A 21737-nucleotide genomic window follows, 5' to 3' on the forward strand; every position below is an offset into this window, starting at 1 on the left:
GAACTCTGCAGCAGATTCCAAGAGCACATTGATAAAATACTGAGTTCAACAATTGTATCTGGTGCTTACAAAGAGGGGTGTTTTTTGTAACCAAAAGCTTGGTGTAGCTAGTTTTCACAAGTGTTGGGAAAATACAAAAGATGTTCATTATGTTCAAGAAGAATTCAAATAGTTCACAAAAAGTAGACTTATTTGTTAACGTATCTATTGGGTTCTTTTTAGAACTCCATCAGTGGCGAGAGATATTGATGATAAATCCAATGATGGCCGTGAACCCCTTATTGACAGCCTTGGGGCAGCAGAGGATCCCACTGGTTCCCTCACCATTTGAACCTCCAACTGTGGATAGGTATTTCTCTCCAATTTAATATTCTGGTCAAAGAAGTAAATGAATAATCAAGTTTTTGAACAATGTTAATCCAGTGTTGTTTTATTGTCTAGTGTTATTTCAGGGAACTGTGGTTCAGCAACCCATGTCAAGATACTCTGCTGGCTGTACCTTCAACACGCTTCCCATCACTTCCCCTTTGAGGAGTGCTTGACATATGTGTCACTCAGCAAATAGCTAACTAGCACTTACTGTGTGACAAGCCTTGTGTGGGTGTAAACACTGGTGGAGTCTGCTCAGGCTGCCATAACAAAATACCACAGACTGCGGGGTTTGAACAACAGAAATTTATTTCTCATGATTCTCAAGGCTGAAAGTCCCAGATCAAGGTGCCAGCAGGGTTGGTTTCTGGTGAGACTTTTCTCCTTGACTTGCTGATGGCCGCCTTCTCCCTGTGTCTTCACAAGGCCTTTTTCTCTGTGTGCCTGCACTCCTGGGGTCTCTTCCTCTGCTTAGAAGGAAACTAGTCTTATTGGATTAGGGCCCCACTGTTACGACCTCATTTAACCTTAATTAGCTCCTTAAAGGCCCCATCTCCAAATACTGTCACATTGGGAATTAGGACTTCAACATATGGATTTGGGGGTGGGGGGGGAACACAATTTAGTCCGTAACAATTGGGTCTCTGGATTTCCTATAATAGAACAGTTTTTTCTCTTCAATAAAAGTGAAATTATCAGTACTTACTTTGCACACTTTCTTCCCTTCTTTAGAGTATTTTGACATTCTGAGGAGAAAGTAAAATCCATTATTTATTTTGTTCATGGAGTGTGAACAATAAAGTTGGACTTCTAGAGATCACTGAAGTTTGGCAAAGAAATAGATTGTCCACCCAGGTAGTCAGACACTGAGCCAAAGTATGTCCATTCAATGAGAAAAGACTGTTGTGGCCAGAACGGTATGCTGGTCATGGAAAGTCATAGAGCAGTATTGATTTGACTAGATCTTTTTTTCCAGACATCTCTAAAGCTTTCCCTTCCTGCTTTCTCTGTTGCATTGTCAGCCGGGTCGATCCTTCCTTAGTAGGGTCCTTCCTCCTAATCTTTCTTACCGTCTTTCTACTTAAACCAATAATAGAGACTAGAGACCTGCAAGAAGGAATGCAGGGCTTTGGTACTTCATTTGGGGAAGAGATGATAGAATCCCATATGGCAATAAAAAAATTTCACTGCCTATGCAACGGAAATTTTGTATAACTTCGTCTTCATTTTATCTATCCTTGTATCTTTTTTCCCTAGGGATTTACTGCCTTCCACTGTAGCGCCCACTGACCCAAGACAGTTTTGTGTTCCTTCCCCATTTGGATCATCTGGTCTACCCAATACAAATATGCCGAACCTGCTGTCCAATCGTGTCTACTCAGGTAAGAGCAATAGATGGCTCCCCTCTGCGGAGCCCCAGTGAACTGGATGGCTGCATTAAACTTGTGCTCAAATTCACTGTTGATTTTGGAGGCAGAACCGCATGGTGGTTATCCTTGTAGTTTCTGCAGTTGCTACTTAGGTTTAAATCATGGTTCCACCACTGTGTGATCAGTTGCTTAACTCCTCCAATCATCAATTTACTGACGAATAACATGAAAATCTGCAATGTTGCTATCGGTCTCATCTTACACATGAGGAACTAATAAGGTCTTGAGGAGATGAGATCTGAGAGTTAAAGGGGCTTGGAGCTGTTTATATATTTCCTGATAGGTCGTAGTGAGGTCTTGCCTTTTATTCTGAGTAAGAGGGGAATCTTTCATGGTCTTTCAAGAAAGGAGTGACATAGTCTGACATGTTTACCAGGACCACTCTGGCTGCTGTGTTGGGGACAAACTTGATAGGATCAAAGTTCTGGGTATAAACTGATGAAAGTTAATGTGCTATTAGAACAGTCAAAAGATTTTGATGGGCTGGCCCTGGGTGGTGACAGTAGAAATCCTAAGAATTGGTTGGAATCTGTAATTATTTTGAAGGTAGAAACAACAGAATTTTCTCACGGTTTAGATATGGGATGTGAAAGGAGAGGTGTTATGGATGACCTCAAAAATCAGGAAGGTAGAGTTACTATTTACTGAATTGAGGAAGACTGTGAGAGGAAGAGAGACCTTGGGGTGGGAGAGATATCACAGGCTCAGTTTTGCTCAGATTGCATTTGATATGCCTAGTAGACAATCAATGGGAGATGTCAAAAAAGCAGCTGAGGTTCAGGGCGGACTTCTGAGGACAGCCTGGAGATATAATTTTGGAAGTCATCAGCATATACGAGACTACATGAGGTCATCTATAATGTGAGAATAGCTAAAAGTTAAAAGGATGATCCCTGGCACATAACAACAGGGTCCAGAAGAAGAAGAGGAACAAGCAAGGGAGAAATAGAAGGAGCAACAGAACAGTGAGGTAGGAGGAAACCCAGGAGACTATGGAGGCCTGGGAGCCAACGGAAGAAAGTGTCTTAAGGAGAGAGTGAGCAACTGTGTCAAGTATGCCGTTCGTAGATAAAGTAAGACGAAGACCCAGAATATATGATTAGATTTAGCTATGTGGAGGTCACTGCTGATCTTAATAAGAGCAATTTCAGTACAGTGGTGTCAGTGAAAACATGACTGGTGGGGGCTCAAGAGAGAATAGGAGGTGAGAATTTCCTGACAATATTGAAGATCAAGGTGATGCATCTTTTCTCCCCACAACTATATTCATGAGTTTCTGTTTGTCCCTGCTCCTCAATTCCAACAACTCTTAATAGATAGGAACAATGTGAGTGAAAATTCTGACACAAAAACAAATATGGTTGGTGCCAGGACCAGTGAAGACACTGGCCCACCTGGATTTGAGCATGTTCCCTACCTCAGTGCATGGATTCACTGCAATGAGACTGGGCATCTAAGCAAAGACCAAGTCTGAAACTAGACACAGCCACTGGAGTGGTCCAAGGACCACAGAAGACAGGTCCAACAGCTATCCTGGATGGAAGCCCCATCTGGCAGCAAGAATCCAGTAAATCTATAGCCTAAGGTTATAGGCGACAGATAAATAGACCAGTGAAATAGTTGCATTGCTGACTCTGAGTCCTCCTTAGTGATGAAGAATCCAGAAACTGCCAATATTTCGATACAAATAAGCAGGTTGACCCCTTGTCCCAGGGACATAGGTGAGGTCTCCCACCGCAAGGCTGACCTGTAGGAGGGTAAGCAAGGGCAAGGTAGGGCCTCAGTCCCATGAAAACTGAGCTACCATGTAAGTTAGCAAAATAGAAACTAGGACAGAGATCTATTTCAAAAATTGGGATATTAGGTAAAGAGTGGATTATTACAACTGGACTAGCACTAAGTTGCATATTATCTTTGGGAAAGAGAAAAAAATTTGAAATAGGTTTGATGAGTCTAGGTTTCAGAGAGTCCTAAAATCCAGGTAATTAGAATTGCATCCTCTACACTGGACTTCTTATGCAGACTTTCTCCACATCTTTGGGTGTTACGCCATGGGTTGGCAGTTTCATGCATGCCAGCTGTCTAAAGGAGAATATGTGGAAGCCATTGAACTATAAAAATATAGAGTATTAGAGTTAGAAGGATTTTTAGAGGTCACCTCATCTAACCTTTGAATTTTACAAATGACAAAGAATCTCATTAAAAAAGATAGATGTAATACGGTTTATGGCAAGATAGGTTATTATTATTAGGAGTTTAATGAGCTCTACTAACTTGGTACAAAGCAAATACAAGAAACAATTCTAGACTTCATGATACTTACCCTGTTGCTGGGGAGAACAGATTTACATATGAAAAACTATCATTGAGGGTCTGTCCGTGGCCCAGTGGTTAAGTTTGTGCTCTCCGCTTGGACGGCCCGGGGTTTTTCGGGTTCGGATCCTGGGCGCGGACATGGCACTGCTCATCAGGCCATGCTGAGGTGGCGTCCCACACAGCACAACCAGAAGGACCTATAACTAGAATATACAACCATGTACTAGGGGAGCTTTGGAGAGAAGAAGCAACAAAAAAAAGAAGATTGGCAACAGATGTTAGCGCAGGTGCCAATCTTTAAAAACAAGCAAAACTATCTTTGAACAAAACTACGTATACTAAGTACAATTCGTGTGTCTGTTATTCTTAGAGTGTGGTCTGCAGACCTGTGTGGGTCATGAGGGGTTTGTACAATTAAATGCATAAACAGAGAGTAAGGGCTTAGAAACTGTAATAGCAATTTAACAAGGCAATTTTATGTCTGTTAATCTAATAATTTTTAAAAATCATGCTTATATTTGTCCTTGTTCTCATTTCAGTTTTTGAAAAAATCATTTTATTGTATTTTTTAAAAGTATCAATCCAGGATGGGTTGGAAATTTAAAAAGAAGAAAATGGTCCTGAAACGTAGATAGTTTGAGGAGCACCAGTAGACACTAAGGGCATTAGGAGTCCAAAAAAAAAAAGATCGATGTAAGCATGAAGTTACCAGGCAAGGATAGAGCCTTGAATTCTGGCAATGCTGCTGCCATTATTTCAAGACTTTTTGGAAGGTTGACATAAACAAAGAATGTAATGCAGCCCGACTCCATTGAAATAGTTTTGGAAAAAGTCTTTACCTCAGATACACCAAAAAGTCCACGTAGAGAACTTTATATTTTATCCACTTAAGTCATTGCATTTATTTCCAGACATTTCAGTGCATCAAGAAGCACTGAGTTACTTTTTGTAAAACATCAATTAATTCCTCTCATACCAAAAAAAATTAAAAAGCTGTGGAGTTTTATTTCAAAAGCAACAGATGGAAAGATCATAGTTCGTTTCATCTTTTTTCCTTCTTAAGTATGGCAGGAAAACATCACCAATCATGAGACCCATACTTAAAGAAAAAAATTATTCTTGTCATCATGTCATTAGCAAAGTGGCTCTAAAATGCTCAACGGCAATGATCTGATACTGTTTCCAACCTTGCGCTCAGCTGGTGGTCTTTTGCAGATACTGTCTTAAATCATTATATTTTATTTCATTATTTTCAAATGGATGTTGTTAATTTGTTTGTGGGGTGGGATGGTGGTTTTCTGTTTTAAGGTTGGGGCATTTTACCACCTGAATCCATAAAGGCAATCGCTAGAAGGAATGAGATGATTCAAAGGCAGCATATTGCCAGGTAACGTAGCAATGTTGTTTTATCTATTTTCTATGCATTCATTTGTTTGTTTATTCATTTGTTATATATACATATAAAATATATATATTCCTTTATATATACATGCATTCATTATATTTGCATAATGTTCTATTTGTATATATTGTTATGTTTGAGTGTGTATATATATATATATACACACACACTGATTTTATACACACACACACACTGATTACTTACAAAAAGTATTTCAGGAATATTACAAAGAGAAACATATACAAACATGTGCACAGTTTGGTTAAGGATGAAGCAAGGTTAGAAATTCCACAGTGAAGCTAAGTCCACAGATCTTAATACCGTGTCAATGTCTCATAGTTAAAATGCCTAGCTGTGATTCCTCTGAAATTCACATTGGCATTTCTGTCTTAAATGACTTCAGTTCTGCCCAAAGATAGGAGCCAAGCTTGCCAACCCCCTTCAGACTACACCCTCAGAGCCCAGACAGTGCCGTGTCAGCCCAGCAGTGGCCTTCGGCTGTAGTGAAGCTCAGCAATAATGACTAGGGTATGGCTGGGGGTGGAGAGAAGGCATCAGTCAATCTTCTCACCGCTGAACCTTAACGGGTCCAGATGATGACCAATAAGCAAATTAACGTAAGCAAAAACACCAACAAGTCCTCCCCCTCCCCCCACCCCTGCCACTAGCGTTAATTTGTAATAGTTGAGACTTGCATTGGACTTATTGTGTTTCTCGAGTTCCACTAAAACTGCAGGGTTTTATAAACCTCTTCCCAGAACTTTAGTTTCTTTGAGGATTAATCTCTGGCCAGAAACAACCCTGTCTTGCACTATCCCCACACTGGCTAAATGTGCCATGTCTATTAGAGGTAATGCTCTAAAGACTGGCCTTGGACGTCCATTGTGAGACTCAACCAAACCCTCCCCCCTCAGATCTTACTCCAAACTCTCTTTCCCGGTGGCTTTGTGGGGGATTTGTGTTTCCACCTAACAGACTTCAGGTAAGTAGTGCGAGGACTCACAGGAAAAGCATAGGTGCTCATTTAGGGAAGGCAGAGGGCCATTAAAATTATATTTCTAATGGTTTTCTTGGGTTGTATAAAATATATTGTTTTGTTTTTAGGATGGAAATGGAAATGCATGCCATTTACCAGCAAAGGAGAATAGAAAAAGTTAATCCCAAGGGACTAGGGGGCATGGGGATACCATTCCTCTGTGGGTCCAGTATCCCAGCTGGCCCAGCCACCTACCATGGCAGAAGCATGCTCCCTGCCAGTGACCTGCATTTTCACAGAAGCACCCTGAGAAACCTTCAGGGAAACCCCATGCTAGTGACAACTGGTCCACGCTTTCTAGAGAGCTGGGGGCAGAAACGTCGTCATCTCAGGAGAGGTACAGGGAATCAGAAAGTTCTAGACAGTGACACTGAGAGTTCCAAAGGTCAAGCAGAAGAAAAAACCCTAGGCCAGACTCATGCGATTCCCTATGAAGAGGATGAGTACGCAAAAGACCCAGAAACTGAAGTTCTCAACAGTCAGAAGTCCAGCAAAACCAATGAAAAGCCAAGTACAGCTCTTGCCAACACCTGTGGAGAGCTGGAGTTCACCCAGAGAAAACCCTGGGGAGCTCATGGCACTTCCCTGGAAGCAAAGACCTGGGACAGTGACAAAGAGAAGCCTTCAGATCAAGTTTCTGCAGCCTGTGGTGAAAAGAATGAGGCTCGTCCTCCAGCTCCTCCGCCGTCTCTGCCAGGTAGCTGCCCAAAGGCCAATGGCCAATGGGAGATCCTCATGAACCACAGTTCATCAAGTCCATTACGTTATGACATAGTGAACTGTATCCATTGTGTTTCTTTTTATACTTCTTTTTCTTACTCCTATTTAGAATTACCTCTTCTTGAAGTCACTTTAATACGTTAGTTCCAATCACCCATGTCAGTGAAACTTGTCTCTATTTATAGATTGCTATACAGAGAATTTTCAGCAAAGCCTAGGAAGGTAAGTATGAGGAAGGATGGGAAAACCTACCAGAATTTTTAATTAGAATTTTAATTTAATGTACTGTTAATCTCTTCAACCCAAAATAGAGGGGCTTCTTGCTTAAAAGTATAAATTTTATTTCCTCTGTATTTAAATGCAGAAAAAAATAGACGATTAAACGGAAGCATTAACTTTCAGTGCCCATTACTGTTATGATACCTTCTAATCTAAAAGTATTGATGCACTACCCGCCCCCCCAAAAAAACCACACTGAATAGTTTTCTTGAACTTCTTTAGATAAAAATATTTTAAAACACAGGGATTTGGGAGTGTATATAATCTAATCATCATACCAACCGCTTCCCTTACGAAGTGTTAATTTGCCATTTTGATGAAAATGTAACTAAATTCTTGCATCACCTAGAGAGCGTGATAAACTACATAACGTCATGGAACATGGTAGTGTTAATCTGGAGAATGAAATCCACAGGGCGTTTCTGTTGGAATCTGAGAGAAGCTGGAGCAGTTCTGGGACTTGTTTATCTACATTAATGCCGTCAGTAAAGATCCTTCAGAGGAAGAAAAGAAAGGAGACAGCTAAGCTTTTCAGAAAACATCTCTCAGTAGCTCAATATCTTTTAAGGAGTTTACATATAGATCTATATAAAAAGACTACTCCATGGTAACAGAACATCAGGAAATTAACGTAACTATACAGAAAACTGTGCCTTAGTCTCCCCCATTTCCTTGGAAATTTTATACCACCAAATAATTTCCTTTCCATTTTAAAGGAACACACTCACTGCTTACAACTGGGGAGAACCTGGCTTTGGATGAAGATATTCAGAAATGGACCGTGAATGACGTGCACAACTTCATTAGTGGCCTTCCAGGTTGCTCGGACTATGCTCAGGTGACTTAAAATTTAAGTATTTTCATAAAAGTAAGACACTTTGAAGTATATTTCCTTCATAATAAGTTCTTTCAAACTTGCATTTTGCCTTTACAGAGGATTCCTAATAACCTCCCCCTTTTTACATAATTGACTACCCTAGGAAAGGAGCCTCTGATTGGTGGAGCTTGGGTCGTGTGCCCCACCCCAGCTGCAGGGGAGACTGGGAAAGCAGTGTTGGGTTTAGTTTCTCTTCCGTTAAGACTCCCAGAGGTGGAAGCTCTTCCCAAATTAGGAGATTCAGAGGTCAAACATCCGAAAACAATGAGAAGTGTCTACTACATTTCCTACTTGTCTGTATGATAAATATTTTTGGGGCACATACTTCTGTACTAGAAGTTTTAGGCTACTCATAATAGGTAACAGAAATATATACTTTATTCTAAAGGACACGAAGGTAATAGATCTGAAAAGTAGAAATTAACTATTTTTAAATTCTATATGCTGGGGCAGTGTACAAAAAAGCATACACACCTATAATTCAATCTGGTAGATAAATACTATTTTTTAAATTATAATGAACTGTCAGGACAGTTGGGAAGAAGACTAGTTTTACTTGTATGGGAAAACTGGTAACAAAAGTCATGGTTTGGCAACTTTTTGAAATTTATGTCAACGTTACATTTTCATGTGTATAGTTTACTTTCTCAAGTGAGTTAATAACACAGTTCCAAGCAAGACCGTGCCTGTTAACTCTGGTGTCATTATCTTAGGCTTATAAATTAAAGGAAAAGAAAGCAAGGAGAGGGCATTACGATTTAACAACATCACAATTAACTGATGTTTTCAAATCTTGATTTTGTAATAATATTTTCCTTTGGTGTAATGCTGTCAATTCTTTTTTTCTTTCTTTTTTTGTTCTGTTTATGGGACTTATGAAAAAATTCTATAGAGGGTAGTAATTAAGAGGATGGCTTATGAAACCAGAAAGTACAAGTTCAAATTCGAGCTTTTCTACTTTCTGGACATGTGACCTAGAACACGTTGCCTCCCTTCTCTGTGCCTCAGTTTTATCGTCTGTAAAATGGGGATAACAGTATAATACATTCTCAGAGGATTGCTGTAAGCTATAAAGAGTGCCTGGCACCTTGCAAGTACGCAATAAATGCTAATTTCATGATTATATCAGAGGCTCTTAGAGAGAGCAGGACCTCAATTTACTTTTGAAGCAAGTTGTATTCCTCAAGTCACCCTCTTTGTCTTTTTGCATACCTGATAAAAATTTTTGTCCTATTCTCTCCTATTCAATAAGTATAACTATATTATTAGTCATTAACCGTGGGTCAATCGCTTTTAAAATTTATCCATGCCGTTTTCAAATACCCATCAACTACCAGTACAATGAAGTTACCAAATTCTGATAACAGCCAGAAACAAGCAACCCTGTGTATAATGAACGTGTAAGTGCTGACTTCTGATGGATAGAATCTGTTTCCACTGTCATTATTCCTAATCAGTCAGTGATCCAGAGTCATAACAGTGCAGTTTATAATAACCACTCTTGTAGTAAATAATATTACATGCATTTCATACTTTATCATCCCAAACATCCTCTTGTGGGTACACAGAAGTCACATAAACACGAATACCCCAAACTTTGCTGACTCATTATCTCTCACCAACAGGATGTCAGTGCTCCCGTCCCCGCCACAAGAAGGGGTACAATTATTTCTAGGTGTTTCTCAAATATGTTTACGATCAAGTCCTGCTCTTGTTTCCTTGTTAAAGTCTGTTCCCTCCCAGTGACTGCTGGTGAGATCAACTTCCAGAATGCCACTGCTTTGCTGGGCACGACCCCGCCGTGCTCGGTGACGGTGTTCTGTGGAGAAATGGTGGAACCCCCGGACGCGCCTGGGTACAGGGTACCTGTACCTGAAGCAGCACAGCTTGTGCACAACTCTCACAAGGACACTTGTGTAAAATGTTCCAGTCGGTTTTTACTCACAGCCCCCGCAACTAGTCAGGGTTACACTCACTGTCTCCCCCCACCCACTCCAGTCCTCTTCTTCCTCACCTCTGTCTTAAGTGCCTACTCAGCAACCTCCCTCCACCTGCCTCCTATAAGTAGAAAAAGAAATTAGGAAAAAAGAAACACAACTAAAACCCAAAGGCCCCATGCAAATGAACTCTTTTAAATAGATGTAGAGAGAAGGTTGGTGGCTCAACTGTTTAGGGACATCCAAGAGACCCTGCAACACATTTTGCTTGTTCTAAGTAAATATCTAGTTCAAAGAACACGGCAGATAAAATATTCTCACTTTAAAAATAACTGAAATTACTAAAAATATGTGCACATTTATCTGGTGCTCTTGACCTAAACTGCTCTTGTGAGAACGAATGGGGAGGGACATCTTCTGAGTGACAGTGGCATGTTCTGCATCTTTGCCTCAGGCCCAGGGTCATCCACCGTGGCTGGGTGTTAGGCCCTCACACATTTCAGGCCCTGGCTGCCAACCTACCTCCGCCTGAAAATGTAGCCCTGTGATGTCTCCTTCTTTGGATGCTCATTCATGGTCCCTTCACTGCTCAGTGGAATCTCTACAAAGGAGAGAGAAATGAAGCAAAATTTCTACCCCTAATATACTTAACTATTTTCATCAGTACTACTCTTTCTGAATGGCAATGCAATTAAGCAGACAAAATCCTGGATCAGAATCATAAACTATATGTTATTTTACAAGTTCTCCAACTGGCAAGCTGTGCTTCTTGGGCAACTCCACTTTTGCTACATTAGTTCTCTCATTTATGAAAGATCATAATAATAATGCCTACTCTTTGTTGGGCACAGACTATATGCCAGACACTGTACTAGGCACATTGTTTAGACTATGTTCTAAATTTAATTTATACCATAATTCTACAAAGAAGATATTAACCCTATTTTGCAGCTGAGTAAAACTCAGCAGCAAGGTAGTTAAGAGAATGAATACTTGAAAAATGTGTATGTGACCACAAATCTAGCTCTTTCCATTGTAATTACTCTACACTGAGGATATTGGGCCATATGCTTTCAGTATCTGGGCCCCTAGGAGTTCTCAAAGGTGGTAAAAGGGATCCTTAAGTTATTCTTGATATTTCAAAAAACCTAAGCTAAATCATACAGTTCCCCAAGGCTATAAGCCTAACCCAAAGTCAACTTTTTTTGCTTTAGCCCAAAGTAAGTTAATTGATATTAGCCGCTCTATGATTTACTTGATATTAGCCACTCTATGATTTACTTAATTAAAATAGGAAAAGAAATACTTAACAAATGTAGTTTGTGAACAACTAGGATCTATTAGAACACGAAGTTCCTGGTACAGAAACTTCCCAAGAAGATTCTATCTTTCAGCCAGTTCTGAGGAATACCTTCCAAGGCACGGAACACAGAGTGGAAACAAGACAAATATGGTTCTTCTTCTCATGAAGTTTATAGTCCAGAAGAAGGACACCAGGAAAGGATTCCAAATCAGTGTGACCGTGCTGAAAGGGCAAGTTCGGAAATGGCGGGAACACAGAGGAGGGCCTCATGGCTTCCTGAAGGAAGAGCCATCAAAAGTGAGATCAGACAGAGAGGAGTTTACCAGCTGAGGGGATGTTAGGTGAGACGGAGGCAAAGGAGCAATTTCTAAGCAAGGACCAGGAGCCAGAGAGAATTTAGCACAGTTGGGATTATGAGAGTAGTTCCCAGTGGCCAGAGGGCCAGGGCCAAGGTGGGAGAGATGAGGATGGCAAGACAGGAGACTGGAGTGGGAGAAGGGGCCTTGAAGATCCAGTGAAGGATTATGACTTTATCCTGGAGGCAGTGAAGGCTTTAAGCAGGAGTGGCATGATTAGCTTTATAATTCAGATAGGTCGCTTAGGTTGCTTCTGTGAAGATAAGTTAAAGGGGACAAGACTAATGGGGAAGCCTCCTCAGATGAGCAATAATGGAGTTTGATCCAGGGTAGGGGCAGTGGGATGGGCAGATAAGAACACTATCTAAGCGACAGAATTGGCATGATTCAGCTTCTAAGTTAAAGGTGTACATTAAGGAGGCTTCAGTATCTAGAGACACCTACTGAAGCCAAGAGAGAGACTGAGATGAATAGGGAAGATCAAAGAGAACCTGGGTCAGAAGCCTAAGGAATCCTAACACATAAGGATGAACAAAGAAACAGTAGTCACAAAGGTGACTGCCAAAGAGAGGGCAGAGGGTACCTAGGAGGGAGAAGCCTCATGTGGGTAAGGGGAGAGCATTTTTCATGAAGGAGCAGTCAACAATGTCAAATGCAATCAGGAGCATAAGACATATGAGGACCAAAAAATATCCATGTGTTTGGTAACAATGGAGACCAGGGACCCAGAGGAGAGCAGGTTTAATGGACTGGGAAGGGTGGAAGTCAGACTCCTTGAGACAGGACTGACTGCAAAGTAAGAACGTGGAAACAGGGAGCATGAGAAACAGGGCTGGGAAGGGCATGAGAGACATGGGGCAGTATCTAGAGACGGAGTGAGGAAGCATGTGTGTATTTTCATTATTATTGCTTATTTAATGATGGTGGAAGCTTGCTTAAATGCCAATGGGAAAGAGCCAGCCAAGGAGGAGAGACCGACAACGAGAAAAGCGATCACCTATCGAGTGGAGCCCCAAGGTGGGAGAAGGGAGGACCCACAGCCTACGTGGAGAGATTGCTTTTAAACAATGAGGGGCCTCCCTTCCACCATATCAGGACAGAGGGAGAAAATGTCGATTTTTAGGTTTGTTGGGCAGAATTAGAGGAAGTTCTTATCTACTGGTTTCTTTTTTTTTAAATTAGGAAGTTATATGATCTGCTGAAAATGAGAGAGGATTCCAGGGGGGTCTGAAGTCTGAGGAGTGGGAATAAAGCTTGAAACAGAAAGAAGAGAAAGCTCATCAGTAACTATAAGATAGCCAGGCAGGTTGAAGTTGGAGATCATGAACTGACGGCACTATCAATCTGCCCAGTCTTTTCTGCCCATCTCTACCAGCCTGGAACCTTTGTCCACCAGCAGGTTTCCTAGTTTCTGGAAGAAAGGAAGGCATGCTCACATCCACTGCACAGTCAGAGCAAACAGGCCCTGCTGGAAAGTTCCAGCATGACAGCTCTCACCTGCATTTCCTCTCCTCCCTTTACCGTTCGTGTAAGGCAGTGGACGGAGGGCACAGCACCTAGAAATGTGAGAGATGAAATTTGTTTGCAATGGTTTTTACCCACATCCCTTTACTCAGACTATTGGCCCACTCGCCGATTTGTCCAGCAATGTTTATTGCATGTCTTCTGCTATGTGCCAGCCACTGTGTTTGCATACACTGGCAAAGAAGGCATGGCCCTGACCTCAAATAATAACTATTCCAGGTTGAAACTTGGTTCTATAAACAGAGAATTACCACTCCAAAGGTTGTTAAAGAACACAAACAATGTGCTGCTGGAGCACAGAAGAGAGAATAACTGAAAATAAGAAATTTTATCAATTTGTACGTCATCCTCAAGCAGTCTTAATGTTTCCTCCAAAACTAAAATATCTATGTAGAAAACTAGAATTTTTTTAAAAAGGTATTTAGACAAAGTTAACACCTTTTGTATTTAATAAGGTATTTAAAGATCATGCAATTGATGGAGAAACTTTGCCATTACTCACAGAGGAGCATCTTCGAAGCACCATGGGATTAAAGCTCGGGCCAGCACTGAAGATCCAGTCGCAGGTAGGAGATTTTTCATAACTAAATATACATTAATGGTCTTAAACTTAAGAGAAATGTGTTACTTTTATCTTGTCGTAATATGAATAATACCTATTTAACCTCTTTATTAAGCGTTTCTCCTCTGTGGGTGGGGACATGATAGAAGTGGAGGAACCTGAAAACATTCGATGGGGCAGTGGTACTCATTCCTAGGTGTAGTTGGGAAGACACAAGTGTGCTGGTAAATGTTTAACAACCAGCTCTCTTTAAAAACAAAAATGAACCCTGATTTGTAGCATTTGTCCATTTCTGTAGTGTAAATACTCCCAGCGTGGCTGACAAACTCCTAATGTAACGTCACTGAAGACAGAAGTGGGAAGACATGCCCAGCAGCACCCCGTTTGAGAGTATTTTCACCGTATGGCTAGAACAGGTGTAAATAACCTCAACAGCAGAGATAATAATAATAGTAAAGCAATTAGGTAGAAACAATAAGTGATAAGTTTGGTTATTTATTACTTTAGTTTTCAATATAGCGTATTTAACTGTAAGTTCATATAATTTAATTTTTAGTATTGGCATGTTTAACAACTGGCTTGCAGATTTCCTAAAAATTTAACAACTGGTGCTCAAGGGCAGGAATGAGCCAGCTCCAGCACACCACTTCTCATCACCTCCACTGCTTCATTCTGGACTAAGGCACCATCATCTCTTATTAGATTACTGCATCAGCCTTCTAACTCTTCTCCTTGCTCTGCCCTTGCCTAGCCAGAGCCTATTCACAAAGCAGTAAAGAAGGATCCTTTGAATACATAAGACAGATCATGTCACTCTTCTGCTCAAAAGTCTGCAAGAGCCGCCTGTTGCCTTCAGAGTAAAAGTCAAAGTCCTATATTATTTGCACTCCTTCTCACCCACCACCACCCTTACCTTCTTCACCTCATCTTCCACTTCTCTCCCCTTCGATTCCTGCTTTTGCCCACTTGCCCCTGGATGCTACTTGAACATCAAGGCTTGCTCCACCTTAGGCCATTCCTTCTGCTTGGGATGCTCTTGCCCCTGACAGCATCCTGCTTTGCTCCCTCATCTCTTTCATCTTTGCTCTACTCTACCTTCTCAATGAGGCTCACAGGGTTCACTTTATTTAAAATAGCATGCAGCCCAGCCCCCCATACATCCTATTGCTATCCCTGTTTCTGCTCTTCTCTTTTTCCCCATAGCACCTACCACCTTCAATCATACCATGTAGTTTACTTATTCCTTATATTCATGTCTATTGTTGATTTCCCCTTGCCCCTACTAGAATGTAAGCTCCCTGAGAGCAGAGATCTTTATCTGTTTTGTTGACTGATGTATCCTTAGAAATGCCCATAGACCCATAATAGGCAGTAATTATCTGTTGAAAGAATGAGTTTCCTGAAAGTGAAACTAAAAAGCATCAACTAATTCTTCCCAGAATTTATACAGGACTCTATCCATTTATAATACATGTTTATGCCAGCAGTTGAGATTTCAAAATGTCCTTCAAAAACCATTTTTATTTGCCCAAAATGTTTAGGGGTAAAGAAGTTATTTCTAGTGCAAATACTTTAATGTTTCCATTGGTATTCTTTTTTCCAGCTTCTTGTTCTGGAATAATTTTAGATACAGAAAAGTTGCAAAGGTAGTACAGAGAATTCATTCAGCTTTTCCTAATGTTAACAGCTTACATAACGTGGTACATTTGTCAAAACTAAGAAATTAGCATTGGTACAATATGGCATTCACTTTTAAATAACTTATTTTTTTTAGTGAGGATACTATATATCTTGGCATACTTACAATGACACTGCATGGATTTTTCTCAAATCAAATTTTCTTTGGCTTTGATTTATCACGTTGGCTTTTTTTCTTTCTTTTTTTTTTTTTATCCTTATAATGCGGCCAACTCCAAGTCATTCTTAATTCCTCCTCACTTGCTGCTAGTGTTACCCTCTATACCATTTTCACGAGGCTGTCGTCATTTCCTGTGCTCCCATCTGATATGTGTAAGTGCCTCCAGGAAACCCAATTGGGTTGATACATCCCAGGCTCCATTTACCAGCGTAACAGGACAGGACTCCCACTGAAGCTTGGGGGACAGTCCAGCTGATGCCAGATGTTTAACCAAACAGAACAGTTCTAGAGTCCTTGGGGTTGGGAATTTCTGGGGATGCAGTTGAAGCAGTAGAATTGGAAGGTTCTGAGTAACATCTGACAGACCCAGAGGTGAGCAGGCAGGAGTTCATCAGTAGGTAAGATAAGAAAGTCTCAATCTCCAAAATGGGAATCAAGGGCAAAATTCCACGTTAGTGAGCCCTGCCAAGAAGAAGGAAACCCACCCTCCAGAGCAGAAACTTAGAAGTTGGGCCAGAACTTGGCACACAAGGAAAGGGGCAGGAGAAGAAGAAGTTATTGGAATTTGAGAACTCAGATAGTCCCAGAATGAAGGAAGCTGAGTTTGAGCTGTGACGATGTGAACAACACAGAAATCTTCCAGGTCCCATTTAGGGTCAGGTTTGTAGAGAAGGCCAGTGGTTAGTACAGAGACACCAAGTCCCAGAGCAGCCTCGTTTATGTCTCAGCACTAAGCCAACTGAAAGCCAGCTGTGTGCTGAGGCTGCCTAAAGAATCCCAGCCTCCACCAGGAGAAGGACCGGCTGGGTGTTGGTGGAGGTGGAGTGGGTCTCTGTGGGACCTATTGTGGGACCTCCTGTGGGACCGTTGGAAAAAGGAGAGGTGGAGTGAACTCAGAGGGAAATAATTGTGTGTACAGATGAAACACGGCAGAACCAGGAATGGCATTTGGAAAGTTACTACCACTTCGATATCTAGTTTTTCAGCAGTAAACACTGTATGATTCTGAGAGAAAGAAAAAGCCCACCACATCCTAGAATCAAGTCCCCCGCAACTATACAGATGCCTTGTGCCTGAAATTACCTCAGCATCCCTGCCACCTGTGGCTAAGCAGAGTACCTTAGGTTATTGAAAGTATTCATAGACTTAATTACTCTCATTATTTTGTCTTCAAAGGTATCTCAGCATGTGGAAAGTATGTTCTACAAGAAAAGTCTTTCACTTCCTGCCCATACAAGACAAGCATTTGATCAACCAGCAGATACATTCCCTATTTTGGATTCTAATTCCTGGGGTGATACGTTGGACATGCCTTGTTCCAAAGATATAATAATTCCTAAGGGAACTGAGCGAGATAGTATGAGAAATTAAAACCCTCGAAAAGTGTGAACAGTCTTAATCAGTTTTCCAAAGCGTCTAGGATACTCTGAAGGGTGTGTGAGGTTTTCCCGGGACCAGACGAAGGCTGAGAGGAAGAGAAAGCCAGCCCTCCCAGAGCTGTCTTGGAGGAGGCCTTGCCCAAGAGGCTTCCTGAAGTGACCTCAGCACAAAGTGGCTGGAGGCGTATCCTTGGAAACAAATGCTAAACGAAGGAGAGAATTTGCAAACATCAAAAAAGCTACAGTCGGATGTTTCCATGAGGAAATCTATGAAGCCAAAAGAGACGATACTGAAAAAAAGAGCTCCTTACCTCTTTTCACTCATTTCCCATCCCTCAAACCAGAAAGAGACAAAGGTAACCCAGTGGAGTGAGAAGAAGGATGAAGAGAAAGTGGAAAAGTACAAAGCAGAGAAATAAAGAAGCTGACCACAGGCTCCACCTCATCTAGTTACAGGCTTCCAGGCTGGAGGAGGCCCACGCGAGGGAAGGGCAGAAGCTTTAACCTTAAAATTCAGTGTCTGACTCTTACTTGGCGTTTTCTTTCTGATGTGAAACTATGTTATGACTAAAAATAACTGGAGGACTCATTATCTGAGAGGGAGGTGAAAAGTCATAGTACCCACCTCATGTTTCACCCAAGCGCTGGGGCAGCCTTATCTCTGCAAAGCAGGTTTGAATTGGCAAGATGGAAGGGAGAGGATTAAAGTGGCTTTCTGCTCGTACTCTGTGGAGTATGACTTTTTTCAACTTCACATTAACAGGAAGCCTCTGAAAAGATACGCAAGAAACTGAGGAGAGTTTGCTGAAGGAGAGGACTGGGTGACAGGCGTGCAAGGGAGACTCACTACATGCCCTCTTGTACATTTTGAATTTCTAGCTATGAGAATGTATTTTCCGTTTTAAAAATTGATATCTAAAATAAAGAAACTGTAGTAAGCAGACTCTAAGATGGCCCCCAATGATCCCTGCTTCCTGGTGTCCATGGCCTTGTGTAATCCCCTCTCCTTTTGGGAGAGCTGAATGTATTGTCTCTTTTCTAATGAACAGAATATGACAGATGTGATGGGATGTCACTTCTGGAGTTTCTATCTGGGGTGCCGTCTCTCACTGTCTTTGGAATCCTTGCTCTCGGAGAAGCCAGCTTCGATGTCTCCAGGCAGCCCTGTGGAGAGCTCTGCGTGACTGAACTTGGAAAGGAATTTTCTGAGGCCTGCCAACAGCCACATGAGGGAACTTGAAGGTGGCTCCTCCCTGAGTCAAGCCTTGAGATGACCATACAGCTCCTGTCTACAACTTAATGGCAGCCCTGAGCCTGAGGGCCCCCAGCAAAGCCGCTCCTGAATTCCTGACCCACAGAAACTGGGAGATAAGAAATATGTGTTGTCTTTAGTCACCAGGTTTTGGAATAATTTGTTTCACAGCAATAGATAACTAAAAAAATAAATTGCATCCATAAACATATATAGCATGCTACCCACATTCACTTTTTGATTTGGAAGGTGAGTTTTGAAGTCATGTCCCCATAAACCATGCTAATTTAGTGGAGCTTTGCTTTCTTTCACTTTTAATGTGAAAACAGCAGAGGGTTTTTTCTGACATAAAATTATATTATACGGTCAAATATGCTTGTGACTTGCTAGTTTACTCTCTTTGGAGAGAGAGAGAAAGAGAAATAATTCCTCCAAATTTCAATTTTTATTTATTTATTTATTTTTGGTGAGGAAGATTGGCCCTGAGCTAACATCTGTTGCCAATCTTCCTTTTCTTTTTCTCCCCAAAGCCCCAGTACATAGTTGTATATCTTAGTTGTAGGTCACTCTAGTTCTTCTATGTGGGATGCCACCACAGCATGGCTTTGATGAGCAGTGAGTGGGTCCGCACCCGGGATCTGAACCAGCAAACCCCGGGCCACTGAAGCAAAGTGCATGAACCTAACCACTTGGCCACTGGGCTGGCCCCCAAATTTCAAAATTTTAAGAAGTTTTGTCACAAGACCTTTCCCCTGCTATAATTTCCAGCAGGCAGAAGTTTCACAAGATGCCAGGTGTGAGGTAACAGATGTTATGGTAGGAGGTAAAAAGAAAAGCTAGCTAATATTTTTAGTGGCAAAGGGATCACGTGGTTCAACCCATATGCTGACTTTTGAGTTTCTTATCCCTGTGAAAAGAGTCAATGGAGTTGGGGACTGATTCACCTGAACAGATGCATCTCAACATTGCTCTAAAGAAAATGTTCTGATCTGCCATGCTGGCATGTGCTATCGCCAAGAAAAGCACTGGGCTTAATTTTAGATCCAGGCATAAAAAAAGAACCAGGGGACACGTGGAAAGGAGGTTCTCCCCAGCTCTCGGCATGCTTCACCGGAAGAAAAGGAGACTGAAATTGCTTGTGCATACTAAAATCGCTTTCTTTCCAGATTAATGGCTCCAGGATACCTTCTAACAAAAGACTCATTTGAGTAACAGAAATTATTTGGGAGGCTGAAAATTTTACTTATGTTATCATGTAGAAATAGTTTTTAACTTTTCTGCAAATGCTAATTTAGTCTTGAGCATACCCTAGATCCTTTCTGAGAATAAAACAACAATAGCAACCAAAAAGTCCTCTCTTATGTTTGAAAACCAATCACAATAAGATTTGTTTGCTAAATAGGGTCTTCCGACTTACGAAATATTCTATTTATACAGACTGAATGAACATCCATATAATGGAGCACTATACAACTCTTTCATCTAGAGAAGTAGTACAGCTATTAAACAGTAATAATAGAATTCGAATATCACTATTTTGCACCCCTGAAAAATAAAGGACCTAGACAATGATCATAAATGGCTGCTAACATCAAAAGAAGAAAAACAACCAGACATTATATACCTCCTGATGGAAGTTCATGACACCCCATATGAAGTAGTCTTACCAAAAAAAAAAAAATTACCCAGTATCTAATTAAATCTCTAGATCCCAAAACCAATTTACAGGAAATTCAGAGGACAGAGAAACATGTTAAACATCACCACAGTTATGGAAATAGCAAAATCTGGATTGTGGGAAACTATATGGTAGAAATGACCTGAGTTTCTTCAACAAACAAATTACAAGGAAAAACAAGAGAGAAGGAAAAGGAAAACCAATAGATTAAAAGATATTAAAGATTCAAATCACGCAGATGTCAAAGTTTTGGAAACAAGTAGTAACGATGGTTGTGTAACACTGTAAATGTAATTAATGCCAGTGAATTGTACACTTAAAAATAGCAAATTTATGTTATATATATTTTACCACAATAAAATTTTTTTTTAAAGATTCAAATCACTCAATACAATTCCTTGGATCCCTACTGAATACACTGTAAAAAAAAATAGATGAAACAATTGGAGAAATTTGAACACAATTGGGAATTTCAATGTTATTAAAGAGTTATTGCCCTTTTTAGGAATGGTAACAGTCTTGTGAAGCTGACTTCAATAGACTGCATCAAATGGCCTCCCCTCCCTCTGGGTTCCACTTGAGTTTGGCCAGTGGGAACCACCAACAGGAGAGCAAGGAATGGGAGGAAAGAGAGGCCAGAGTATTTATTCCTTGGGTTCCTTCCAGGCCAGGCTGCTTCCCTCATGAAGGCCACAGCTCCTGTCAGGCAGCCGTCTCCAGCAGCTACAGCTGCAGCTCTTCCTAAATTCTGGATTCTGGGAAACCAGCCCCTACCCTTGTTGTTTCAGGCCTAGGGATGAGAAGATTCTCGGCTATTGATGGCTCTTCTTGGTTTCCCTTAACCCCAGGCACACCAGTGTAAATGGTCCTTCATAAATCCTCCCCAATAACCTTGTTCAAGCGTGCCTTTTGTGTCCTGCCAGGATCCTGACTCACACACAATTAGAAAACCCAACTCAGATGTATATCATCAATGGAATTTATTGAATCATGGAACTGAAACTACAGATAGCTGGCTTCAGGCTACGGCAGTGGCTCAAATGATGGCATCTAGGGCTATTGGAACTGGAAGGGACTTTATTAATCCAATTGCTACCTTGATTATATTATAATTAAATCTGTGTGTAGGAGGGATGAGAGGAAGTTTTCTTGCTCCATTTTGCTAGTAAGAACACCAAAGAATGAGGAAAGTGATTTACTGGCCCAGTTGTTTCTGAATCCTATCTTAGTACTCTGTTAACATTTGAGATAAATAAATGAGGCCAAAAGCAAAAACTAACTCCACAGACATACATGGAACCTAAAGGGAAAATAAATAATTGGTCCACCATTTACATCTTTGCACATCATTAACTTTGTTTATCTTTTATTCCTTACAGTATCTAACACAGTCCTTACAGGGTGGGTGTTCAGTAAATTGATGGATGATGGAAAGTCCAAACTAGCTCTTCTTTCATGT

The 21737-nt window shown here is 41.0% G+C and overlaps 1 protein-coding gene across 1 annotated transcript; it reads left to right on the top strand.

Moving 5' to 3' along the window:
- Positions 1–263: 263 nt before the first annotated feature.
- Positions 264–20455, top strand: SAMD7 (sterile alpha motif domain containing 7). Its single transcript, XM_008531057.2, has 7 exons — positions 264–349; positions 1627–1751; positions 5424–5502; positions 6622–7250; positions 8269–8390; positions 14005–14115; positions 17146–20455. Exons 1-7 carry the CDS (start codon positions 264–266, stop codon positions 17338–17340), a joined length of 1347 nt encoding a protein of 448 aa, XP_008529279.2. The 3' UTR covers positions 17341–20455.
- Positions 20456–21737: the final 1282 nt, after the last annotated feature.

The sequence above is a fragment of the Equus przewalskii genome, chromosome 18 (assembly GCF_037783145.1).
Source record: "Equus przewalskii isolate Varuska chromosome 18, EquPr2, whole genome shotgun sequence".
Classification (NCBI taxonomy): Eukaryota; Metazoa; Chordata; class Mammalia; order Perissodactyla; family Equidae; genus Equus; species Equus przewalskii.

What these genes read in the sequence shown, in the direction of transcription:
- SAMD7 (XM_008531057.2), top strand. Translation starts at nt 264, where the DNA reads ATGGCCGTGAACCCCTTATTGACAGCCTTGGGGCAGCAGAGGATCCCA. An exon ending in TCCTCCGCCGTCTCTGCCAG is followed by an intron (nt 7,251 to 8,268) that starts GTAGCTGCCCAA and finishes TCCATTTTAAAG; the next exon opens with GAACACACTCACTGCTTACA. An exon ending in GTTGCTCGGACTATGCTCAG is followed by an intron (nt 8,391 to 14,004) that starts GTGACTTAAAAT and finishes GTATTTAATAAG; the next exon opens with GTATTTAAAGATCATGCAAT.